This window comes from Carassius carassius, chromosome 32, assembly GCF_963082965.1.
Source record: "Carassius carassius chromosome 32, fCarCar2.1, whole genome shotgun sequence".
Classification (NCBI taxonomy): domain Eukaryota; kingdom Metazoa; phylum Chordata; class Actinopteri; order Cypriniformes; family Cyprinidae; genus Carassius; species Carassius carassius.
In genome coordinates this window covers 11,342,118-11,370,056 of record NC_081786.1, presented here as the reverse complement: position 1 = coordinate 11,370,056, position 27,939 = coordinate 11,342,118, and the positions used below count along the sequence as shown (strand labels likewise).

General features: G+C 36.5%; 1 protein-coding gene across 1 annotated transcript; it reads right to left on the bottom strand.

Moving 5' to 3' along the window:
• On the bottom strand, window positions 1–27,356 carry kif20ba (kinesin family member 20Ba). Its single transcript, XM_059520249.1, has 35 exons — window positions 27,207–27,356; window positions 26,756–26,869; window positions 26,555–26,644; window positions 26,241–26,360; window positions 25,165–25,303; window positions 24,361–24,545; window positions 23,373–23,424; window positions 23,061–23,273; window positions 22,379–22,490; window positions 22,200–22,271; window positions 21,965–22,111; window positions 21,720–21,876; window positions 19,901–20,155; window positions 19,543–19,682; window positions 19,308–19,437; window positions 18,918–19,125; window positions 17,654–17,703; window positions 17,377–17,496; window positions 16,609–16,756; window positions 14,947–15,892; window positions 13,585–13,723; window positions 13,211–13,333; window positions 13,057–13,117; window positions 12,795–12,920; window positions 12,144–12,262; window positions 11,896–12,051; window positions 11,643–11,819; window positions 10,550–10,687; window positions 9,968–10,057; window positions 5,499–5,711; window positions 4,530–4,589; window positions 1,697–1,771; window positions 1,309–1,396; window positions 1,078–1,214; window positions 1–542 (listed from the first exon to the last, which is right to left on the bottom strand). Exons 2-35 carry the CDS (start codon window positions 26,861–26,863, stop codon window positions 465–467), a joined length of 5,172 nt encoding a protein of 1,723 aa, XP_059376232.1. The 5' UTR covers window positions 26,864–26,869; window positions 27,207–27,356; the 3' UTR covers window positions 1–464.
• Between the last annotated feature and the right edge of the window lie 583 nt (window positions 27,357–27,939).

Genomic DNA, 27,939 nt, shown 5'->3' with positions numbered 1-27,939 from the left:
TCACAATAACCCATAAACCTTTAATTTTTGCTATGTTTGTGTGTGTGCATTTTTATATCTTGAAAAGTAGAAAGTGGTTAGTTGGACAACAGATCTGCGTTTAAATACAGGGCAGCTTAAGCACAATGTAAACGAATAACCGTCATTTAAATGTACAGCTTGTGTCAGAAATGTGCAGTAGTGATTTATTAATTTATATTCTAACTTGAGCAGCTAAAATGTTCATTCTTCCATACATGAGTTATGAAAACTGTCCATCATCTCAACTTGCCCTAGTGTAAGTTCACTTGCAGGATAATATATTATGTGCTATATTTGCTAAAAAAGTAAAAAGCGAATTTAACTAATACATAATATTCTAAATGTGCATCAGATTAAAATTAAAATAAAAAAAATGCATTTGATTTAAAATACAAAAAACAAACAAACATAAAATACAGAATACAAATACATTTCCCTCTAGCTTATTTCACAATTCTGGTGCGAAGACGTTTCTTGGTAAGGTTTTCACTTTCTTTCTCCTCTGGATTCCGGCCAATTATCTACAAGAGAGGTCAAATGTCAACGGTCACTAAGAACGTTAAATGTCATTTTAGGATGAAGTTCATTGTACAGATTGACAGCGTAAAGTAGTCTACTTTTCAAAAGTCTGGGGTCAGTAAGAGTTTTTTTATCCTTTAAAGAACAGAATCCTTTAATAAGGATGCATTAAATTGATCAAAAGTGATTGGAAACTGCTTCGAATAAATGCTGTTCTTTTGAACTTTTATCAAAGAATCCTAAAAAAAAAAAAAAAATGCAAAACCCTGTTCCACATTGATAAGAAGAAATGTTTCTTAAGCACCCAATCAACACATCAGAATCATGTTAACTGAAGACTGGAGTAATGGCTGCTGAAAATGTAAACTTTGCAATCACAGGAATAAATAATTGTTAAATATATTACAATGCAAAACACTTATTTTGAATTGTAATATTTCACATTATTGTTTTTTTTCTGTATTTGTAATCAAATAAATGCAGCCTTGTACAGACCACAACATTTTGAACAAGAGTGTAAGTTAAGCAGTACAGTACCTGATGGGCTGGTATGTCCATTGGGGAGGAGATATCTGGTCTGTCATGTTTTTGTTTGTCACGTTTGGATTTGAGTTTTAGAGACATCGCCCCACCATCAGGGGACTTTCTGCTCATCAGTCCCATGATCCTCTTTGCTGAAACAGAGAAAGCATGTGATTGTCAGAAATAAGATGGCCGAGTCTGACAAAGTCTAGGTAATGATGGAAAATGTTTTTTTTTTCCCCAGACCTTTACTTCCAAGGAAAGTAGGAGAGCCCTGAAGAAAGTCTCCAATCTTCTGGATGGTTTTGTCTTTTTTTCCTTTTTGGTTTGACTCCTGGGCATAAGAGGAATGAGAACAGTGTTCATCACTCACTGCTACGATCAGGATTCACAATTCTTTCAATCACAGTCTTTGAGTACGTGTATGTGTGTGAGATGCAGTGACTCTGAGGCATTTTCTCTCACTTAACTCCTCCACTGTCTATACCTCCTTCTTCCACCTCATTTCTAACTTATTATATCTCTTAATTAATCTAAACCTGAATTTCAGTATCAACCTTGTGAGATCGATTTCCTCATGATAGAACATTCTTTTTTAATAAATTTACTTGAGTATTAGAATGTGGTTACTCACCTCTTCCTGATGAGGCGTTAGGAGAGGAGTCATTCTACTCCTTGTATTCCTGACGTTCTCACTTTCCACCCCATCCTGAGGAATGACAAAGTGCAAGAGTAAACAAATATTTCAGAGATCAGAAGGTTAACATTAATGCTTTGGTTTGGTTTATTTTAGGCCTGTTTCTTTCTGCAAAGTGTGAGCAAAGCAACAGCTACAACAACAGGTTTGCATTGTGCTTTCATACTAACAGTGCTTCTGTAGTGTAACAGACCTACACCAAGATTGAAAATGTATCTAAACAAAGCCTATTATTTAATATAAAAAATAGTTATTAAAATTGAGGCATATAGAATGCAAAAAAATTGACTGGCATGAAATCTAAATGTTTGGGATCAAATTTTTTTTTTAAGAAATGAATACTTTCATTCAGCAGAGAAGAATTAAACTGTCAAAAGTGACAGTAAAGACATTTATAATATTACCAATGTTTGTAAATAAATGCTGTTCTTTCCATTACCCTGAAAAACCTCTCGCAATGTTTCACAAATGTTTTCAACATTGATAATTCAAATTAATGTTTTTTGAGCATCTAATCAGCTTATTAGAATGATTTCTGAAGATCATGTGACACAAATGACAAACAAATTGCATTTTACATGGAGCCTTTGTTAGCCTAAGATACTTCTTTATTATTATTTTTTTTAAATAATAAAAAAATCTTACCAATCCCAAACTTTTGTATGGTAACAAGTCTACATTGGACCTAAACACCAAAGTGTAGCTATAAAGTGCTTAAATTGTTTGAATTCAGTCAGATTTACTGAATAAAAGGATTTGTATGCCAATTGCTGCATGTAAATAAGAGTTTAGCACGAATGCTGTAACCAATTAATATGGCTGCCAAAAATGAATATATGCAGTTCACACAATGCAGACAGTGAAACAGGCCTTAGTAGAATCTGAATGCTTTGCTGTGATTGGTCAGATAAGATGTGATGGATTTTATGATGATCAACTAGAAAAGGAAATGAACAGTTACCCAGACGCAGTGGTTAACAGAAAATCTGCTTATGTTCTGACCAACAAGCAATCGTAGAATTGTTAATTATATGTTAAATGCATATGAAGAAACACTGACAGCAGTACTGAGTGTCTGACTCTCTGATCTGAATCTTTAATCCGAACAAAACACAAATTGGTTTCAGGTCAGCTGGAAACAGTGCTGGTTAATTTCTTGACACTCAAGAGAGCACAAACCCCTGAGGATTAGTTGAGAGATCTAGTGCAGTGCATTAAATCATCATTAATAAGACAACAGAGCATCTGCCATATCCCTCTCAATCGCTCTCTCTACACACACACACACACACACACACACAAACAAATACATGAAAAAAAATCTAATCTGCAGAATAAATAAATGATTCAGTCTGAAAGAGTTCTTAGTCTCTCCAGTGACTCATCATTTTCAGTTTCTTCTTGTCTCTCTCTCACCAACCTGTCTGTGTTTTCACTCCATCACTCCCTTCCTGTCGCGATCTCTCTCTCTAGACAACAAGATCACATCTGTGACATTGCATGTGACAGCCAATGCCACGCTCGTAACCCCCGCCAGTCTAAACAGGGCGGACAGGGGCGGATCTCTGTCTGTCACACCTGTCACCTGCTGTTTCCAGTGTTGGGAGGTAAGATACTATGTCACTCTCTGACTTGCAAGCTCGCATTAAAGGAAGACTAATGCCCTGACTTCCAGGAACCTGCCAAATCGTTCACCGTTCAATCGTACCCAAGGGAAACGCATGAGAGATCAAGAATGATGGCTTGTACTGCAGTCAGGTGCTGGTGTTTCCCTGCCATGAAATGGGAAAGTGTAATTACAATAATTCAGAGGTGTTGAGGTTGAATGGATTGCAGGATCACAATAATTTCCTCCAATTAAATTTGAAAAGTCGTGATCTTGAGGATTTGATGAGTGAATGATGAATTATGGGTGCATTTTATATTCTACAGAGCATTATTTCCCAAAGCCTTTGTCGTTTATGCATCATGTAAAAACAAATGCCCTGGCACTGAGGGCATGGATGGCTCTTACATGAAATATCACCCTAATGGATCTGTAAAAACATATAGAAAAACCCATTCCATTTACACACCCACCTTGATAGAAAGGTTATTATTTCTTTGATGCATCAAAGGCTTGTGGGATAATGACTCATAAGCTGCATTTCCACCATCAGGAACTCTAAACAAATGGCCTGGATGAAATGGTCACCAAAACTTTATTAGGGACTTTAAAGGATTAATAAGGCAATTGGTAGGATTTTATTTCTTTATTTTTAGACTTTATAGTTACTTTGATCAAAGAGGTTTAGGCTAGGTCATGTTCTGCTTTTAGTAAATGAGTTTGGAAGCTAAAACAGAGCCTTTAAAGTCAACATGAAGCAGCATATGCATTTACTTTCGTAATGGGACACATTTCAGAGTAAAAAAAGAATTTTCAATGAGAATGAAATAGATTTTACCCAGTAAGAAATTAATACTTCTATTTATTTAAGAAAGTAAAGAGAGTCCATTTGGGTTTCATGTTGATTTTAAGGACAAACTTTGCCATTAACTTAATTAATGGAACATTGAATTGATTTAGTGAGAAATAAAAAAAAAAAACAGAGAGGGCCAAAAAAAAAGAAAAAAAAAGTAATTTCACAATTTATGGATTTATACATCCAATATCCAGCTCAGTGGGATAACTTCAGGAAATGAAGTCATGACCCTGAGTGTCTGAGAGTCCAGACCATTAGGAGTCCTGAACGTGGAAGAGCTGTGGTAGGATTAAACAGGAAGAGGGTACCTGAGCACTGGGTTCAGAGAAAGCTTTCTTTTTCACCACGCTGCTCCTGCCTCCTTTCCTCTTCAAGCGAACAGAAGTGCCATTAAAAATAGTTTGTTCCAGTCATTCAATTACAAAAGTCTCTGACAATTAGCAGCTAGAAAGCATGTGGAAGCGTGACTCTGTTGCCAGGGACAACCAGCAAGAGAGCACACGATTGTCAATAAAAGAGCACTTAGTGGAAAGCAGTTTTTCGGTGTGCAAAATAACACCTTCACAGTGCTGCTGTTTGGAGAGAATAGCATGACCTACCCAGACTAGAGACTCTTTAAGTGCATAGCTACCCTTATAAAGCGTAACAGATTAAAATGTTAACGCCCTAATTCAATTAAATTTCCATAGACGGGTTTAAGAAATCTATAAACCTACTGTGTATTCGATAATTATTGTTATTGCTCCCAAAACAAGTGTGCACAAGTTTTTATGTTGCCTGGAGAAGAGTGTGTTGGGTTAGGCCAAGGCACGCTTAACCACACACACACACACACACACACATATAAATATATTCTCACACACAGAACTACATGCTTAATAGGACTGCTATTTTGCTGCGTGTGCACAAATAACACTGATCGTTGAGCATAAGTGAGGAAAATTAGAGCCTTGTTAATGCCTAATTAGGACAATTAAAGGGCTGCTGGCTGTGCAGATTAGGTCAGCAGCAGATGGTCTGCTGGTTTTATGAGAAATATATATAATATTTTTTTTAATTAATCAACTAAAGGGGAGGAAAAGGACTGAACATTGTGTGATAAATCTGAACTAACATGCTACTCAATTTCCCATGATTCTAAGGCTAGAAATGGAAAAGATTAGACAACAGTTCAAGCACAAGATGACTGAAGGTCATTCCAGTCACAGCACTCGATTCTAACTTGTGTGAATTAAGAACCATCTTCTAAACCCCCCTCCATCCATTTAATTTATCACCTTCTCCATCTCTCCGCTCTTCCTCTTGCGTGTGGGTCGGGAGATTTTTACAGTAACGGCAGAGTCTTCACCCTGCCGCTTAAGAGCGAACCGATCCGGCTGCAGAGGGCTGAAGGAAATTTCCAGCTCGGGCCGCGGAAACCTGGAACGTCTGCCTGTTTCCGTGGAGATCTCTGACGAATCTAGCACCAGCGGACAACTACCGGATGAAATCTGTGATATGAAGATAATTATTATTAACGTGATTATCATAATCAGTGGACTGAGAAATAATGTGCATATACTCATAATGTAAATGTAGATACTTTTAATAAAAATAAAAAAATCAGCAAGTGCAACAAATTCTTCTCACGAGACAAGATGTTCCACAACTGTAAAATACTAGAGATTAGATATAAGCAATCCTACTGACCCCAACATTTTAAACTGTAAACATGTTGATTCAGTATGGTTTCGGTACAGCGCGGGGGGTGGGGACTACTTTTTCGTTTTTATAAAACAGTGGTATTCTGAACAAAAAGGCTCTTTCTTTCAAATAATTCAAATAAATTTTCCTAGGGAAAAAAAAAAAAATCTACATCAGCTTCTGCTCTAAACTATAGGGAGCTATTTTACATTACTATAAGGTTACAATTAACAAGAGAGCAAGCTTAAAGGAACACTCCACTTTTTTAGAAAATAGGCTCGGTTTCCAACTCCCCTAGAGTTAAACAGTTGTGTTATACCGTTTTCGAATCCATTCAGCAGTTTCCGGGTCTGGTGGTAGCACGTTTAGCTTAGCATAGATAATTTAATCTGATTATACTATTAGCATCTTGCTCAAAAATTATCAGTTTAAAACTTGACTCTTCTGTAGTTACATTGTGTACTAAGACGACGGAAAATTAAAAGTTGCTATTTTCTAGTTAAAAGTTCTATTATTATCATTCTATTAAAAGTTCTTTAATTTTCCGTCGTCTTAGTACACCATGTAACTTCAGAAGAGTCAAGTTTTAAATAGGAAAAATATAGAAACTCTTTGGTCATTTTTGAGCGGGATGCTAACGGTCTAATCAGATTCAATGATCTATGCTAAGCTAAGCTAAAAGTGTTACTGTCAGACTCGTAGATTGGCTGAATGGATTAGAAAATGGTAAAACACAACTGTTTAACTCTAGGGGAGTGTTCCTTTAAATTTAACTACTATTTATTTTTAATATAATAATCAACACACAACTTAAAACAACAAAAAAAGAGGCGTATGCAAACATTTAAATTGCATAGAATGCAGTTTTTTTAATTAACTTGTAAATTATAATTTCTATTTGTTGTTGAAATTTATTCATTTACACAGTGGCAGTCAAAACTTTCAACTTTCATAACATATGTATTTAAACATACATTAAATAATTCATTGCTAACTAACAGGTAAAGTAAAATATAATGAGTATATGGTCTAATACAGTGGTTCCCAACCTTTTTTAGCTCGCGGCCCACACCACCACACACATATGTTTGCGCGGCCCACTTCAAAAAAATTAACTGTTAATAACTAAGTACTCAGAAGCTAGATTGTTAACTGTATTTATTGAATGAACTGAGGCTGTGCGATATGGACAAAAAAAAAACCTATCGCGATTTCTTTGATCAATTTTGCGATTGTGACACACACCGATATGCTTTTACAGTCATAAATGCATTCAGGATTAATTTGAAACATATTTCCAAAAGAAAACCAATTAGAGCTTTATCAAAAAAAATTGTAACGTCTCTAGAACAGACATAAGTCAAAATTATCACTATACAAAATGTATAGACTTATGGCAAAAAAAAAAAAATCCCGTGTCCAGGGACTTTTTTTTTCTTTTTTGCCATGCATTGTTCATAGAGCTCATTAATTGTAGCGGTGCCTCAGGTTTTTGCAGTGTGTATACAGTATGTGTATGCGGTCAGCAGCGAGAGTGCATAAATATAACTCCAAAGCACAGTAAAATAATGCACGAGGGCGAATCTCTCTGTTCGCACGCAGATTTCCTTTGCGCTGTCACAAAACCAGAAGTGCTTGCTCAGATACACACTGCTCTGCGCGGAGAGAGTGTGCGCACTTAAAACATGTCTCCTCTCACTTAAACTGCGTCCTGTGCGCTCACAACTCTTTCTATGCTCATGTGTTGGATATTAATTATTTTCGCACGTTTTTATTTCTAGCCTTTTACCGCGTGCAGTGTGAACGCTTTGATCCGTTAACATGGGCTCGGAAAAAAGGGGCATCACAGACAGTGTGTGAACCTGGAGTTACAGGCATATGCCCAGTCTGTTCTGTTCTCGCTCTAGGCGTAATGCATTCTGATTGGTTCTGATCGCATACTACGGGAGGTCAGGGCCGCGGAAATTCGTGCTATAAAGCGATTTAGAAATCGCGCACGCTCAAATCGTGATTTTATGACGATTTCTATTAATCGCACAGCCCTGGACTGGAATGGATTGGAAATGAACAGAAAATAACTCTGGCTGGCACCGCTCAGCAAAACTGGAAAACCAGATCCAGGCAGAGCTCGGCAGCGGGTAGACAGTCAGCGGAGCAAGCAGTCAGGAGGAAACACAACAGCCATTTATGCATGTTTGAATTTGTTGTTCTGTAGCATATGCAGCAAAAATATCTAAGATAAATTGGTGGTTTATTCTTAAACCAATCAGCGAGCTCGAATAGTGGAAGCATAATAACAGTTTAATATTTCTTTTTTGTTATTTAATTATATATATGAAATTATGTTATGTTATGACTTAGACATTTTTACATATATTAACAATATTATTTCTTTTAATAGTAATTGGCAGCCCACCTGCGATACCGAAAACCACTGGTCTAATATTTCATGAAATGCTCTTTTTTAGCGTTGGAAATTAATGTCTGAGATCAATTAAATGCTACGTGAAAATTTGTTTACAATCTCTTTTATTGATGTCTTTCCATGGTTAAACCACTGACTAAGCGATTACTTGAGGCGTGTGTTGCTCATTCAAGTTAATTTCATGTTAAAGCCAGTAGTAAAGAGGAAGAGATGATAACGCTCACTTAGCGTGTCCGTTTCTATCGTGCCACATCAAAGAGAGACAAAACAGCATTTATCGTTTGAATTTACAAAAATAAATAAATTTGAAAGATGACACTTTGTTTCTCATCAAAAGTAACAATATATAAAACTGGAAGTTTCCAATGAAGTTTCATTCGTGCAGTGGTAAAAAACAATGCAGTGTTAATTTTGGCAGGCATTTTTGATTTAGTCTTAGTCTTGAGACGAAAATGCTTAATAGTCTTAGTCACATTTTAGTAATTTGAGTCTTTCATAGTTTTAGTCGACGAAAAGTCATTGCATTTTTGGCCAACTTTTAGTTATTACTTTTAGTCAACTGTAGTTACCAAAATTTATTTTGGTAGCTATTTTATATGTAGTTTTCAAATTAAAATAATCATTAATTATTCTCTCTTTAGACTAAATCAATTAAACTAATGAGAAATTTGAAACAAGGACTGATTTTGGAAATTCTTGAATTATGACAATTTTCATTTTTGTGTGAACTATCCCTTTAACAGAAGTGAAAAGGGAGCAACTTATATATTGTATGTACATCCACTGCGGCTGCTATACTGATATGCTAACGGCCCTTATCCAATCACAATCCAATGACAGGGAAGCACATTTTGAAAGAAAATAGCCTATAGCAGGGTTATTCAAATCTTGCCCTGGAGGGCCAGTGCACTGCAGAGTTTAGCTCCAACCCCTGTGATTTTCTAATGATCCCAAAGACATTTATTAACAGGCTCAGGTGTGTGGATGCATTTTGAATGTCCGGTAGTCATCAAATAACATTAAAGTCCAGCCCCGTCTAGTTAACGAAAATGCAGCATAAATTTCGTCATCATTTTGTCATCAGATATTATTTTTAGCTCGTCAACGTCTCGTCTTCGTCACATAAAAATTTTTCGTTAACGAATATTTTTCGTTGTTGTCTTCGTTAATGAAATTAACACTGAAACAATGTTGTATTTGTTCATACCGAACCGTAAAAAAATGAAGAATTTCAGTATGAACACATGTACCGTTACACTTCTAGTATATACACATTCTTTCACATACTAATATATATATAATTAATCAATTTTAAATGACTGTGGTCTAAACAAACATAAATCTAATAGGAATTAAAATGAATCAACCATGAACGGTAATATATTAATACATTAATATTCATCTAAATCATTAATTCATTATACCATTAATGTCAGCATAACAACTTTCCCTTGTGTTGTTTATCTATTGTTACTGACAGATCGTTCAAAACTAAGAGAGATGAATATGCACTCGAGTGTTGAATCTACTAGTGCACAAAACTAAATGAAAACTAAAAGAATAAAATTATAAGCAACCAACATAAAGTAATTGACATTTTTACAATTAAATGATAAATAATACGCATTTCTGTTTTACCTGACTGGTGACAGATCCTCTGGCTCTGCTTGTGCGTTTAAGTGTACTGGTGTTCAGAGGCTTCATGTCAGATATTTCTGCTTCCATTGTCTAGCACAGCAATTTAGAGACAGTCAATCAACATGCCTCACTCAACATTGAATTAGAAACTCAATTTAATAAATAACACACATCACATCAGGTTGGTACAAATAAATAAGAACTGCCTGAATGAATGCATGTGTACAAAACAGGCAGTGTGGGGAATTCTTTGGAAATAAATAAATGGCTATTCTACTGAATATAATAGAATCTTTATAAAAGCTCTATTCAGGACTAGCAGTTTATCCTAGTATACAGAGGACTCAGCTCAGGCATATATAAAATGAGGAATATATATTTTTTTAAAAGACCGTTTGAAGGACAAGGCCACTCAGCAGTGTGTTTAGTACAAATGGCTAAAAGCTTTTTGAGAACATTCAGAGTAAAGTGACTTCAAATTATGATCTTTGTCTTTTTTGACAGCGATTATTTGTCATATGTGGATTCTAATGAATCAACAAAGGTAATGGGTGAATGGCAGTAATAAAACGTGTGTCAAACCTGGGTAGAGGAGTTTCTGAGAAGGCTGCTTGATTCCATGATGCTGACACGGAGCTGTTCATTTAGTTTCTGGATCTCTGTCTCCTTTGCAGCCAGCTCTGCCTGCAGTGCCTCGGTCCTGCTGTCCTCAGTGACCTCCTGAGACAGGGACAAAATGTTCATGTAGGGTAAGATTGATGATGAAGGAAGGAACTGTAGAACAACACAAAAAACCACCAGGTGGTAATACAGCTATTTAATGTACATGGTTTAAAATTAATGTATATTTGCAGAAACAAGACTATTGTTGACAATAGGAATCTGCGTGTATATGTGACACATACATGTCTTCTAGTCACACAGGCTACATTACTAGATCTCCATCACTATAATATATTTTTCAGCTGGACAGTGGTCCCAGTCAGCTAAAAACAATTACTGAAGTTACAATTATTAGATTTACTTGGCTTCAAATGAGCTGTATGGCTCTTTGAAGGTCTGCTAATTTGACACGAATGCAGTAAACAATTCAGGACTAAATTAACCCTTAGAATGTCTGTCAACCAATCAGAATCAAGTATTCACTGCCACTGAACAATGAAAACACTGCTATCACACTTTCCAAAATGCACCTGTAGTCCCACTGAGTGAATTAAGAATGCTTTTATCTCAAATAATCGTACACATTTAAAAATACACGCTGAACAGATATATGAAAGTTGCATTATTACATTAATATTATGATAAATATTATTAACCAAAATTGATATATATTGCTTATTGCCTACCCCGTGCAATGATTGGTTTATGCTACTACTGGATTCAGTTAGGTTTGAATCTGATTACCTGATCTTGATTTAATGGTCAAGAAACATTTCTTATTATGATCAATGGTTGTATGAATGTTGAAAATGGTAGTCCTCCTTAATATTTTTGTGGAAACTGTGATACTTTTTTTTTTCACGATGCTTTGATAAATAGAAAGTTCAAAAGAACAGCATTTATTTGAATTTAATTTTTAAATGGCTTTACTGTCACTTGATCATTAAAATGGTATTTTCTAGATGGTAGTGTAGCATGAATAGAAAGAGTTTGTAACAGACACTAGACTGACCTCTGGTGTTTGGGATGTATTTCTGGACTGTAGGGTCTTGATCTGTTGGTCTTTCTCTGTATTGGACATGATAAGCTTTTTCAGCTGAACCTCCAGAGCAGAGACAAGAGTGTCTCTCTCTTTTCTCCAGCTTTCCATCTCTTCCTCACGAGCAGCAAGACGTGCAGCAAGAGACTCCTAATTGACACAGTCAACAGTCCTACTCTCTTTAACTAAAAATATATTTAGTGTCTGAACACACGCTGCTATTTACCATTTCGGTCTGTTGGCGAGCATGCCGTTCTCGATCATCAGCATATCGCCTCATATCCTGGTTCCTTCTCTCCTCAGCCTCTTTAGCCTGACCAATCAGAACCAACTTATCCTCCATCCACTTCTTACGCTCTGCCTGGTGCTTCTCATTGGCCAGCTACAAACATGAACCCCGAAGAACCAAACAAAGACAGTGAACATGCATTTCTTATCCAGTTGAAAAAGAAAGAATACATATGGCCAACAGACCTTTAAGCTCTCCTGGGCCTGAGTGATCTGTTGTCTGGCCTGAAAAACGTCATCAGAGATTGATCTGGAATCTCTTCTGTTCTTCTGTTCAGGTTGCAATTCTCTCAACCTCATCATTTCTGGAAATAAATACGGCGAAGTAATAAATAACACAAATATAAAATTTGGAATTTTAAAGGTTTTAAAACAAAACAAAAATGTTGATATAACAATAAGAAACATACAAAATTCTGTGCTTACATTAAGTCACTAAGAAATAAATACATATGTGACTATAATAATAATAATGATAATATTAATAATAGGAACTCCTTCTTACAGTATTTTTTAAAAGTTCCCTTTAAAGAACAAGATGATCTTTAAAAATCCCCTCAAATCATGCTGGAGAACAAAGTGAATAAAGCAAAATGGGGAGATACCAAATGTTGTTTTTTCTAATAAACTTAAACTGTTACACACCGTATTTTGTATTAATTTTTTTCAATTTATATTAGGTTAGACAGCAACACCTTGCAATACTTTCAGGAAATGTATACACACACACACACACACACACACACACACACACACACACACACATTTTATTACTATTAAATTCTAAACAGTACATTAAAGTATTATGAATGCAGTGTTCTCCATGTGATCTTGTACCCTGAGTGAGCTCATTTATCTGAGCCTCTCTGCTGTCCAGCTCCAGGTCCAGCTCTGCCTGTGTTTCCTCCTGTTCTGTCAGAGCCAAACGCATGTCTTCAATAACACGCTCGCGCTCCTGCAAATCTACGGAAACCATCAACAAACATTAACATGCTTTACTGTTTATTGCCACGCATTTAATTAAACACTTGACAATAAATGACACCCATTCCTGCACACGCTTTTGCAGACGCAGACAATTAAACAACATATGGTCTACCTTTACATGCTTTCTGATACCGCAGCAGATTTTCATCTGACTTCGATTCAGAAGACCGTTCCTGTTTTAGAACATAGAGGAAATAATTAGATCACATGACTAGTTAGTTCACATTCTTTGTGGTTTTAGCTATCGATCGCTAGGTGGTGCTTACAGCTTTCAACTGGTTGATGGCACGGTCCCTGTTAGTGATCTCATTCTGGAGCTGTGCTTTAGTCTTTTCTAGGTCACTGAGCTTCATTCGTAGAGATTTCTCAGATTCCCGCATGGAGGAGATCTAAGCCATAAGAAGTTTTAGCACAAGTCAACAGCAGTCAGATTCAATATAGTATAGTTTTCCTGTGGCTCACTGGTAGAGCATTGCGTCAGCAGCAAAAAAAAAGTTTGTGAGTTCAATTTAATTCCCAGGAAACACACATACTGGTAAAAAAAAAAAATTGTATAGCCTCAATGCACTATAAGTCGCTTTGGATAAAAACGTCTGCTAAATGCATAAATGTAAATGAGTGAAACAGAGTGAGTTCTCACCTCTTTCTGGACCTGCTGAATCTGTTTCTTTGAGTCACCAAGTTTTTCCCGAAGATCAGATGAATCATCTTCCCTTCTGCGCAGATCAACACCCAAACTGTTCAACTTACACTCACTAGTTTTAATCTCCTCCTTTAACCTGAGTGATGACAAATCACATGCACATAGAATGAATACCAAAAAATAAATAAATAAATTTAAAAAAGAAACTGTAAATCTGATGCAAACGTATTGATAAATGGTCTGCCTGGTCAATTAAGAGAAGGGTTTAGCTTTACCTTTTGATAGTTCCTAATTGATCTTTTTTCAGTGATATCTGAGTACATGTGTAAAATTAGTTTTCTTTTTACTTCAGCAAATATGCACCTTGTTTTCAAATCCATGTTGGTTAACCACTAGCTAAAAGCCCATTACACACAATTTCAATTACAAATATTTTTCATATCTTATTTAGTAAGAAGAGACAATAAAAAGCCTTCCAGGCTGCTAAAATAAATCAATGTCTTTCTGTGTGGAATAATCATTAATCCAACAAAAGCAGTCATCTTGTGCAATATCTTTGAAATAAAGCAAGAAAATTCCTTTCAGGGAATAAGTAATAAAACTTTGCAAGCTGTTTGATGCTTTCATGAAAATTATTAATGCTTATAGTAAAGTTGCCAATACTCCTGTTCACACCATTAAAGTCAGTTTCAAAGACCAAAAACAAGCTTTGTTTTTCAAAGAAAAAAAATCAGCCATTCAAGTACAAATGAATGGACTATACACAAAATGATAATACATAGTAAATTTTTCCATTTCACACACATTTTATACATTACTGTTCTAAAGTTTGGGATTGGTTAAGATTTAAGAAGTCCCTTATGCTCATCAAGGTTGCATTTAAAAACAGTAAAACTGCAAAATAATACTATAAACTAAAACAGTTTTCCATTTTAATATATTTGAAAATGTATTTGAATTTATTCCTGCGATAGTTGAATTTTCACCAGCTATTACTCCAATCTTCAGTGTCACATGACCCTTCAGAAATCAAGGGTCAAAACCCTCAAGAAACATGTACCATTATTAATGTTGAAAACAGTTGTGCTGCTTATTGTTGTGGAAACCATGCAAAGAACTTTACTTGAAATAATGTCACTTTTGATCAATTTAATGTATACTTGCTGAATAAAAGCATTAATTTATTTCAACCACTGAATTATAGTGTATATAAACACATATGAAGAAATAAATTATTGAATGTGTTTGACGTGTGTGACACCAATGATGCAAAAATAAACTGAACTGATTTTGTATGGTGGTTTAATGTAACTTGTGTTTTAGGAAACTGTAATGTAATTGAGGAGGAACATAACTGACCGGTTGATCTCTTCTTGTCTCTTCTGTAGCTCTTCATCCTTCTGAGCGATGGCTTCCTCTGCCACAGCCAGCAGCTCCCTCCTCCTCTCCGCTTCCCTCCTGCGCACCTCCTGCACAGCTTTAGTCTCCTCCTCCTCCAGACACTCCTGCGCTTCCTTCAGCTTCTTCTGAAGCACTAAGAGCTGAGCCTCCTTTGATGCTAGGGCATTCTCCCTCTGTGTCAGTTCAGCTTCCTTTTCAGAGCTCTGGGTCTCCCTGTTTTTAGATCCAAGAGTGTTAGGGTTTGTCAGCCCAACCTCCCCGTCTTCAAGTCCCTCCTCTTTAGACAGTTGTGCTGCGTTTCTCTCTTTCTTCTCGTTCTCAAGGCATCTCACCTTCTCTTCTAATTCAGCTTTGATCCCACGAAGGGTTGTCATCTCAGTCTGCAGGTCAGAGTTGACTTTTTTGAGGTCATCATAGTCAGCTAATGTGTTTCTGGAGGTTTCTGCTTCCCGGTGCAGTAGTGTAATTTCCTGTTCAAGAGTCAAGATGTGTTTGTTCTTCTCTCCCAGTTCATGATCTTGCTTAGCCATTTGTGATTTGGCAGCAGCCAGTTCTAGAGAAGAAACTTTTAAATGATCTGTAGTGTTGCTATAATTGGACACAGCTTCTACCTTCAAGTTGCTGCAATCCACTGCCGTTACCAATGATTTAGTTTCCAAGGATGTCTGATGCACCTTCTCTTGCAGAATATGTTCCTGTGAAACTCTTTCTTCCAGTTTAGACTTCAGATCCTGAATGCAAATCTTTAACGTGTGGCACTCCTGCTCTAGATCTGTGATCTGCTTGTCTTTTTGTTTGGATTCAGCAAGGCAACACTCCAGCTGACCTTTGACCTCAAGAAGGGCGGAGTCTTGACATCCATTATTTGGAACATCATCTTGACCTTTTGAGTCCCCCAGAGGACCTATAAAGAATGGAGCACTTCAGAAACATGTAACAGAGAGATATATATATTTTATATATTGATAATCTGTTGGTGCGACATGCAATAACACAATATTTATGAGTGTTTGTTTGATATCAATTGTTTTAATTAAAAAATTGCTTCAACATTTAAATTAGTTCGGTACAACCAGGCAAATTTCAAATGTATTTCTACTGGCCTGGCAACAAAGCAAGTAATTAATTTAATCTAAAATGCACTAGTCTTTCCTTGCACATTGGGAATAAAATTAATTTTCAATTTGATTTAATTCTGAAGATGATAGAGGGGCATTTAACTGTTGAATAACTCAGGCTGAAAGCCCTTTTATTCATACTCGTGAAGCACCTTGTGTGTGGGAGCTGCTTTAATACTTTAATCAAGAATCCTTTTTATTCTTTTATAGCTTATAGTGCATTTAATTGTGTGCAGTGTTCTCCATGTGTAAAATAAATATACTTCTTTATTCAGTTGAGCTCATAAAAACAGTACACTTCACAGTAGTACTTTGAGATACAGGTGGTATGCACGGTGGTAACTTTTTCTAAAACATATTTAAAATGATCACTTCTTCATGTTTGAGAGCCTTTTTTGACCATGAAGGTATCGTCGTCCTTTGACCCGATTCTCTCGGCCAGCTCCTCTGGTTGTGACAAAAGCTGGGAGGCACTTTTCAGCACCTGGGGCGTAGTCTGTACCTTTCTTGAGAGGGGGCTGTCCATCAAGCCCCTCCCTTTCCTGACGCCGCTTTCTGGTTTCAGTCCGGGTGACAGGCTGTTGCTCTGAGCAGGTACAATCGCATTTAAGTTGGATGATCTCCTTTTTGATGGAGTCAATTTGAGTCCTCTGGAAATCCAAAAAAAAGAAAAAAAAAAAAAAAAAAAAGTCAAGGAACTGTTCACCCAAAATGATAATTCTGTCATGTTATTTGTATTGTGGAAAAATAATTTAATTTGAACACAGATCTTTTCTTCACAAGAGTTTAAAGTGACAATTAGCCAGCTCCGAATGGATAAAATGTTTTTTTTTTAAATGGATGACTTAATAATGAAATATAGTAAATAATAATGAAATATTATTTACCATAACCAGTTAAAATACTGTTACACTATTGTTCAAAAGTTTGGGGTCTGTCCTTTTTTTTCATTCATAAATTAATTGACTGTTATACATTTATAATTTCTATCCAACAAAGACTGCATCAAAGTTCACAAAAGAATATTAAGCAGCACAACGTGCAGAAACGTTTCTTTAGTACCAAATCAGCATATTGGAATGATTTCTGAAGAATCATGTGACACTAAAGACAAAAATGATTATATAATAATATTTTACCAAGATTACTGTTTTTACTGATTAGTTGATCAAATAAATCCAGCCTTAAACATAAAAACAACAACAATCTAACAGAGACCATCCAATTATTATGGACATTTGAAATCAAATCTCTCTCTGTTCACACTCACATCCTGAGCTGTGTTTTCTACATGTTGGTCAAGAGCTGTCTGGAGTTTGGAAACCATCTCGTCCTTTTGTCTGCACATTTCACTCAGCTCCCATTCCCTTTGCTTGTGGCTCTCCAGAGCCTATAGTCAAAAGTATAAGCCACAACTTCAACTACATTTTTATAGTTTCTGAAGAAAAACAAAATAAAAGTGGAGCTTGCCTATGCAGAAATGCTGTAAGTCTGGTCCTCATACTGTGTGCAAAAATAGCAGAAGCATTTTACAGTGGCTGTTTTACCTTCTTCACCTCCTCCAGTTCATCTGACAGTCTGCTCTGGGTTTCCAGCTCTGTGAGGGAGTATGGGGCTTGGTGTTAGATAAAGCAATTAGGAAGCTTGGTAAGGTGGAGTGTGAGCAGCACTAAGCAAGTGTATGTGGTTATAGTCCTACTGCAAAAGGATCGGTCTCTCATAATACGGGTTTACACATTTTTAAGATTTTAAGGGGGGTGGGGGGTTATATATAAAATTAACAAAGGGAGAGGGGATGCACAAAACATTTCTGTGCTATTGAAGATTTGTGACCCTTGACCACAAAACCAGTTTTAAGTCACTTGGGTAAGAAACATTAGGATATTAATTAATTAATTAATTCCTTAAATTTATATAGCGCTTTTCTAGGCACTCAAAGCACTTTACATTGTCAGGGGTATCTCCTCATCCACCACCAGTTTTGTAGTATCCACCTGGATGATGCGATGGCAGACATATTGCGCCAGAATGCCCACCACACAACAACTTACTGGTGGAGAGGAGACAGAGTGATGAAGCCAATCAGCGGATATGGGGATTGTTAGGAGGCCATGATGGTGAGAGGCTAATGGGCGAATTTAGCCAGGATGCCGAGGTCACACCTCTACTCTTTTCGAAAGACATCCTGGGATTTTTAATGACCACAGAGAGTCAGGACCTCGGTTTAACATCTCATCCGAAGGACAGTGCTTGTTGACAGTATAGTGTCCCATCACTACACTGGGGTACTAGGACCCACACAGACCACAGGGTGAGCACCCCCTACTGGCCTCACTAACACCTCTTTCAGCAGCAGACTAGTTTTCTCAGAAGGTCTACCACCCAGGTGCTGCCCAGGCTCAACCCTGCTTAGCTTCAGTGGACAACAGGTCTTAGGCTCCAGGGTGATAATGCTGACGGCATAGATCATGCTCCATGAAAATATTTTGTAAATTTCATACCGTAAATATATCAAAACTTAATTTTCGATTAGTAATATTCATTGCTTAGAACTTCATTTGGACAACTTTAAAGGCAATTTCTCAGTATTCTGATTATTTTTGCACCCTCAGATTCCAGATTTTCAAATAGTTGCATCTTGACCAACTTTTGTCATATCATAAACCATACATCAATGGAAAGCATATCTATTCAGCTTTCAGATGATGTATAAATCTCGATTTAAAAAAAAAAAAAAATTACCCTTATGACTGGTTTTGTAGTCCAGACTCACATTTGTTGTGGGTGTGCTTATCTGCTACTGTTTCTCACCCTCTGTCTTGAGTGACAAATTATTCTGAGTTTCACGGAGCAGTTTTGAAAGATCGGTGACCTTTTTCTCAAGGTCTAGCAGTGTCACGGAGACTTTAGGGTCAGAGGTCACCAAGCAGGACTGGGCAGTCTGGGCATCCTGTTTGATTCCAGCCAGGTTACTGCTCATAGAGTCAAGAATGCTGTCTAGAAAGACATGATTCTCTTCCTACACACACACACACACACACACACACACACAAATTCACCACTACAGTTGAGCATTAACAAAAAAAAAAATTAAAAACACATAAGATCACTGTTTAAAGAACATGTTAATGAAATGTAAAATGATTTAGAAAGTATAGTACAACCTGAATATCTGCTCTGAAAAATACAGTATATCTGTACCTTTGATTCGGTCGCAGCCAAATTCATGCTGTCGTCCTCCACAGCCGTTTTTCCCACCAGGTTTTTAAGAATCTCCAGTCTCCTTTCACAGCGTTCCTCAATCAGTTCCCTCTCTCTAGACATGCGCTCACTAAAATAGAAAAAAAAAAGGAAAGCGGTCTGGGTCATCATACAGCATGACCTGTAATTTGCTTTAATTACACATAATTAAGTACCGGGGCCTGTGATCTCTGACCTGTAATCTTCTTGCATCTGCGAAATCAGCTCAGAGAATTCTTTTGTAACTTCATCTCGAACACGTGCCTCGAGAGCTAAGTGTTCAGCTTTCTCCTTCCTCAACTGCTGCTGAATCTCCTCTATAAACTGCAGCTGGGCCTTTACATACAAACACAAAACAGCCATGCTGACGCAGAAACCTCAGTGTTATGCAAACAAAAACATGCAGCAACGATATAAAAATATTAACACATCAATATATGATGAGTGGATGAAAAACCAATAAAAGCTTGTCTGACACTTAAAGCTTTGGATGATAAGGACAAAAATTAAAATTACTATAGACGTGACTTATGGTGTAAGGTGACAGATCTCACCTCATAAACCCCTCTATCGAGCAGCACAGTCTCTTTCCCCTCTTCCTCAGCATCCAGAATGGTGTCCTCCATTTCACTTTCCTCTTCATCCTCCTCAGTGTCAGAATCTTCCTGGACATCATCAAGGCTGGGGTCCCATCGCACAAGCGAGCTGCGCCGCATTTCTCGTCGATCAACGTTGTTGATAATGAAGGAAACCTCTCTGGCACTCCTTTTCACCACCACTGGAACGCTCTTAGTGGTGAGAACCACCACCTGAAAAACACTGAACTTCCCATAACACAGCTACAAAAAAAACATTTAGCATTTGTCTTCCTACACACACACACACACACACACACACACTAGGGCTGGGATAAACAATTATTTTTTTAAACAATTAATCTAGCGATTATTTTTTTCGATGCATCGATTAATCTAACGATTAATTTTTCCAGACCGATTCGATTTCGATTATCTCCCCATTAATTGACTACTAACAATTTATACATGTTGATTTACATATCTGAATGAAAAAAACATGAATTCCTTAACATTGCAATATATGTTTATTGCTCTTAAAATTACAAAATAAAAGACAGACTAAGAATGCATTACTTTGCACTTGTAAAGAGATAGCATTCAATAAAACCTTAAAGCCTTGAAAACACATAGCTTACTGAAACAAGATTACTGAACACATAGGGCCTAGATTACTGAAAAAAAGTTCTTCTTTCAGATGAAAATAACAACTTGATGTCTAGCATTCAATAAAACCCAAAATACTTGTTTAGAGCAATTGAAAGAGTACAGTAACCAATGTAAACTTTAGGGCTTTAAGCTAATACAGAGAGTGTTTTTCCAAAAAATAAAAAATAAAAATTAACAGTGGGAGCCAGCAGCCTGTCATGTAGAAAAAAAAAATCTCCGAATGCTCCGCGTGAAACTTTGGCGTTCCGCCCTTTTTCTATCGTGTCTAATGATTTTGGTTAATATGCACGAGGGAGGGAGGGAGGGAGAGAGAGAGAGAGAGAGTGAGAGAGAGCAAGAGAGCAAGACAGCGCTCGTGTAGTTTGAAGACTGTGAGTGCGCGAACGCGTGTGAAACTTGGGTGTTTCTCCCTTTTTCTATCGTGTTTAATGATTTTGATTAATATGCACGAGGGAGAGAGAGAGCAAGAAGCGCTCGTGTTGTTTGAAGACTGTGAGTGCGCGCGCACAGCCGGGGCTCTCTCTCGTACGCGCCCTGTCAGGCGCAGCACAGTCATTCTATTCTACATCACTCACCGATCAAATAAGGCTTTGACAGCCGCCAAAAAAAAAGATCAATGCAGAAAAACCCCTGGATTGGTTATATAACGTTGGACAGAATGTTGATCCGGCCATCTCGTATATTCAGCGCACATAAGCCAAAAGTTTTGCAAACGTTTTTTAGAGAAATAAAAACAGGTCGACGAATCGATGCGCATATTTTGTGTCAACGTATTTTTTGCGTCGACGTCATCGATGACCTCGACGTGTTGTCCCAGCCCTAACACACACACACAAATTCACCACTACAGTTGAGCATTAACAAAAAAACATAAGATCACCCTTTAAAGAAAGTGTTTAGTAAAGTATTTAGAAAGTATAGTACAACCTGAATATCTGCTAATCAAGTTTAGGTGGAATAGATTTTCAAATCAAGGGACAGAAATCACTACGCTTTCATTAAAAATATCTCAGGTTACATTAAATATTTAAAGACGAATGGCATGAGGGTGAGTAATTGATGACAATTTTCATTATTGAGTGATCTTACCCTTTTAGGAGTGAGACGCAGACATAAGGATGTTACACACCTTTTGAGCTACAGCAGAGAACTTAAGCACGTTGAGCGTCTCATCATACATGGAGGCACACTGGTTAATGTTTACAATCATACAGGCTTTGCTCCGGCCGGTAAAGTATCCCTGCAGATAGTGAGTGAGTTTACTCTCTCTGAATGGAACGTGCTGTCTGAAAGGACAAAATAAGTGTTTAAAAGGAAAAGGACAAAGAAAAGTAAAAAAGAAAAGAATAGAAAAGAAAAAAAGAAATTGTATACCTTGCCTGCTGGTTATTTCTGAGTGCATTGATGCATTTTCCCAGGCTGAGTAGAGAGGTGTTGATGTTTCCTGCCTCTTTCAGCCGTTCACCTATATTTTGTGTTTTAGCACATCGCTCTGATCCGGCCAGATCACACAGCGCCAGCCTTGAACCAGAGTACATACTTTTACAAACCATTCTGAAACACAACAACACAACCTGTAGAGAGCTCAGATCAGGATACACAGACTCACTCGCTAACTGACTCCACTCTGGGTATTCCTACATCTTCCACCTTCAAAATCCGGATGGAGAAAATACTGTGGCTAAAAAACAGGCAAAGATGAAATGAAATCAGAATAATATATGCATACAACACCCACGGTATTAAAATGGATAAACAGCAGGAAGGTATAGAATTTATATAGTGTACCTCCTGCTGGAGAGTAGGTTGAGTTTAGTGCTGGAGATGCTCTGGTTCCTTTTGCCCAGTTTCATCACTTTTAAGGCTTCATCAGCACTGCTCACCTGCACCCATCTCAGATCTAGAAAACAAAAACTGTTATGAGCAAAAGACACAGTCTGATTCAGCACCTTATATTAACTGATGGAATCACTCTTAACACATGGAAATGCTCTCATTGCATTGCTACATTTTTACTTGTTGCTGTGGCACCAGCACCTGGCCAGTTTTAGCTACTACACATTAGCCAAAGAGAAAAAAAAATTAATGTCACTTTAATATTTACACATTAAATACAATGCTCTTCTGAATAATTTAATGAAGAAATACTACAGTGTAATCTAATTCGTCCAGCTCAAACGGCATCTGGTTCTAGCAACACCAAGGTCATGGGTTTGGTTCTCAGGGAATTCCTAAACTGATCAAATATATAACTTGAAGTCACTTTAGATAAAATAATCTGTTAAGTGCATACAAGAGAAATGTATATGAAAATGCAGGCTTACAGCATGCATTACTTTTTGTTATATGCAAAACTTTATATAACATCAGGGTTTAACTTTTTCTTGGATGAGCCATCGGGTTCATGAACACATTGTAACAGTTCAATAACAGAATAAATAGTAAGTTACAGGAACAGATGACCACTTACCTTTGATGAATGAGTTTCCTTTGACATCCTGACAAAGACGGAGGTTGGTTCTCCTTGAAGCACTGTTTGAATGCTGTTCTAGCAAGTCGTGGATGTTCTCATTGTAGATCTCACAAAATGAGACCCAAATAGAAAACTTGGTGTGTATATCCAGATCCACAGCTAAGCTCCTCTCATTCACTGCAGAGCTTATATCACTTAGAGTGGAACCATCTAAGAGGCAACCAGAAAGTTATGGGTCAGCCAGACAATTTATAAGCAGACTGCCAAGCAAAAGGTGTAACAAAAATTCATAAAAAAAAATCTCTTTACCTTCAAGATCAGACTTCGAGCTATGGCAAGATGTACTCTTCTGTGCATCAGTCTAAAGAGAAGACAAAAAGTAAAGATTGAGTCATATGAAGCACCCCTGAAAACAGAAGTTTTTCAAATCATGACATACATGGATTACAAAAATTTAATATATTTTTAAGTAGATTAAATTACATTCTCCCTAACTCTTCTTTTTCATCTTTTAAATGGTTCTTTCTAAAATAGCCTACTGCTTATATACATTCAGAAAGTCATAGTTTTGTGGGCATTCACACAGAGATCTGGTGGCTACACTGCCTTTGACCACTGGATTTACAAAAATCACTTCAGGTTTAAGAAGAGTTTCAACATTGCATCAACTGCTGATGAAGACATAATTTTTTTTGAATGATACAATATTTTACCATGTATTACTTTGGAAGACGTTTGTCTTTCAAACCCATTAAAATGCACAAATTAACCATTCTTTTTTTTTTTGTTATCTGATCCTCTTTCACCCATTACATTTTTATTTGAAGTACCCCTGAGATGTTAAAATAAATATTTTAAATAAAAAAAGTAGCACATTTGCATGTCAATGGTTCTCTCATGTTGGTTCATGTAGTTAAGCAAATATTTCATTGTTTTAAGTAAGCGTTTAATTTTGATTCATTAAAAAAGAAATTTCATGAAACATTTTTATGATTTTATAAATTATTTACTTTTTATTAAACTCATAAACCCCCTGCAGTTCCTTCACAAACCAAGTTTGGAAAACCTTGATGTAATATAATATATGGTACATATTATCCTATTTAAATCAAATGTAAAAAAAAAAAAAAAAGGAAAAAAAGATGTCAAAAAGTAATCTAAAAGTAGTCTGATTATATTACCTTAAATGTGTAATATAATGGATTATGTTACTAACAACAATTTTGTCATGTTATTTGGAATCCATAATGTACCACAATTTGTAAAATTAATAAACCCAGCTCTGGACCTACAGTACCTCTTTAAAAAGCTTTAGCAGGTTGCGTTTGCCAGCTGCTTCCTCATTTTGCTGATCTTTAGTGAGCCGGATGAAATCCCGGCACCTCTGTGGTTTTAGGCACATCTGGGTGAAGATGCGACCATCCAGACTACTGAAGATCATGTTGAGGGAACGAGGCAAGATGCCTGGATCAGTATCCGAACCTAATACATCAAAACACCATCAGGATATAATTCTTGAGTTTGAATATTTTACAAAAAAGCAAATCACTGTTAAAGTCGCCACAGTATGGAAATTCAAGATTTGTATTTTGTTAATACATCTTAATTATGAAATTACTTATTATGAATGATTCATTCATGCATGCTGTGTTGATACATTTTGGATCTCGTAAGTCTTTTTTAAAATGTCACAATACACAATCAGATTTGCCTACAATCAGTTAACCAATGGACAGAACCCTTGGAGAAAATATATAGTCTTTCTTGCCCTTTTTGTTTTTAATGTGGAACAAATGATCCATTGCTACTTCTGAATTAGCACAGACACTCTTTTACATGGTTGGTCTGATCAAAACTGACCCTACTTCATATTCCTGGGCTTTATTGTGTTCTTCTTCAGAGAGAAGTTACCTTGAAACATAACATCTTTTTGCTTCGGAAACAACTTTTGCTTCTTGCTCACATTAAAATGCGTTTTGGTCTTGTGGAGTATTAACACATTGACTTTTAAGCTCTATTGACAAAATGTGTGGCATTATGTCAATTACAACAGAAAATAATCCAGTCCATCAATACAATAAGAAAAACCAAATATCCAAACCTAAAAAAGTGAAGGTCTTCCCAGCATTGGTGATACCGTATGTAAAGACCAGGGAGTTCTGTCCCTCTAGCACATCCCTCACAAGACCCTTCACTGTGCCATCAAACATCTCCTTCTGGGTAGTGTCTGGACCATAAACCTAAAAATACCACAATGTTAATATCACCTTGTGAATAATTTTTGAATAAAGTTATGTGCATGTAGGCCTGTCGCAATAATCAATATATCAACTTATCGTGCAATATATGTACATGATATGTACATTAATAATTTTTGGTGATGCAATATATCGCCCATTATTATTTTTACTTTTATTTACATTATACATTTTACTAATTAATTATACATTATATTTACTAATTAATATCACTACGTTTTGTACATTCCACTTGCGCCTGTGTCTTTTGCATCTTCTTGTACACAACATGGTATAGTCATGAGGTGCTAGTTTAAAAAAAAAAAAAAAAAACCTTAATCTGCAGATATGATCTTGTTTAGGGACCTGTGCCTTTGTGCATATGGACATCTGACTGCTGAGTAGTGATCGTGTTTTTCAGCAATAGTGTGCACCCTTAATTTACATAGAAAAGAAGGACAGGGTAAAACAAAGTTCTTTGTGCATTTTTCTTTTATCTACTTGTTACTTTGCACTTTTTGTTAGATTTTTTTAATTAACTATTTATTTAGGTTTTTTAAGGTATCTAGTATTTTGATACTTAAATTCCATGAGCTAATATTCTTAAAAATGTAAAAGTGTGTAGTCATTAGGAAGTATTTAGGCCTTCTTGCATTATTATGCTGTTACATTATGATTATATATTTAGTGGCATAAAATGGTCTTTAAAATGACAATATTATCGCTTATCGAAATTATTTCTGGGGCAATATATCGCACAACAAAAAGTTGTTATCGTGACAGGGCTGTGTGCATGACTCATAACAGAGCACAACATTTGACCTCAAACAGTATTTCCAAAGGCAAATTTGAAGATTCTTCTGAATGGTTAAATAGGAAAAACTTCTGGCTCACGTAATCAGTCACAATCTATTTGGTTTGTGCTGATGGGTCTGCTTGCCTGAGAAAACTGGAAACGTTGGGCTGTAACTGGCACTGATTTATCACTGAGCCTGGCAGAAAGAGACGATCGTGGAGCTTTGAGAAGCACAGTCTCTGGAAGCTGAATGGCCACACAGTCCTTCAAAAACACAGAGAGATGGCACAGACTAATCATTTTATTTAGAGACAATATTTGAAACTGTTTTTCAGGGGCATTTTCCCTTTAAAATATTTTTTTCCTGACCCTATACAAAGAAGTTCTACATGAGAGTCTGTATTTTAGGGTGCTTCAATGTGTGCAGGATCCTTGAACCATTTATTCATTCTTTTCACCTGTGATTCTCCATTCTCAATCTCAGCTGATGAAAATGGTCTTATCCTAAGATACACCTTCAGATGTTCCTTCTCCAGCTCAGACGGGTCCTTCAAAAGAAACATCAGGGCCCAAAACATTTCTGTTGATTATTTCATTGATCACAATGTTAAAATCACACTTTTTCCTGTACCATTCTTCATGGTCGGCTGTCATCTTACCTGGAAATCTGAACACTCACTGAAATCTGAGGACAGATTTCTTCTTAAATCTTCCACGGCTATCGTTTCCAGTCTTGCCGTATCGTCCTTTAGCCCTGACTCCATCATACTGTTCTAGAAAATAAATAAATAAAAACATATGAGAAGACACTAATCCGAAGACATAAAAGAGCTGGATGAAATAACAGCCTCTGATTTACCGAGAATAACTATAACAACCCTTTAATCACATCTGATGGTAATAATAAAGGTCCTATATATTTTAGCATTTTGTCAATAGTATAGCCTTATGTTCGTTTGAAATGACAATTACGTTACACAATTTTACGATTCATAAGTCGATCTGACACACAAATAAATGACATTAACACCCACCCGAGCTGACAAACATACAAACAAGAACAGGACAGCAAAACATGCTCATTAAAACTAGTTAATTTTGTTGACTTACAGGGCTGTGAGTGGATAATGTGTATTATATTGGTTTAAACTCCGCGGCTGTGTTTATTCGTGCCGCCCCGTCACCCAAACCGTCGCTCATATTTCAAATTCCACCAATCGAGAGCAACCGCAAAGACTGCTGGGAGCGCGTGACGTGCCATATGCGCAGAAGGTGGACTGCGCATTTCTCATAACCAGATTGCTGCTTGTTTGTACCTGTTTTTATACAGTCTATGGTTTGTATACAGTTGTTTTGTGTGCTTTTTGGATTTGTTATTTCATTTCTTAAGTTGTGTTGTTTTAAGTGTAATTTGTGTAATTCGTAGAAATACGTTTTTTTTAGATAATGCAACTTCAAAATACAAGAATAGGCTAAATGATCACAACATATTTGTTATTCCTACATTAAAATACCTAACCAAAGTACATTGCAGAGTTATTACATCAGCAAATAATAATAAGCGAACAAGAAGATATAAATTTACCATAATAAGAAAAAACAGAAGAGGCTCAGTAAAACATTAACAAGCAATATCAAACTAGCTATTCTTGACTAGATGTGATTAGACGTTGAGGCCTAAATACAATTTCAGTTCCTGCTTGGGGACATTAAAGTTGTAATTTACAGTTTGTGTATATAAAGAATGTAAAACTTAACAATAAACAAAGTTAAGTTTATTTTAGGGTTGCCACCCGTCCCTTAAATTACGTTTTAATTAAATTAGTTTTTTTTTTATCACCTC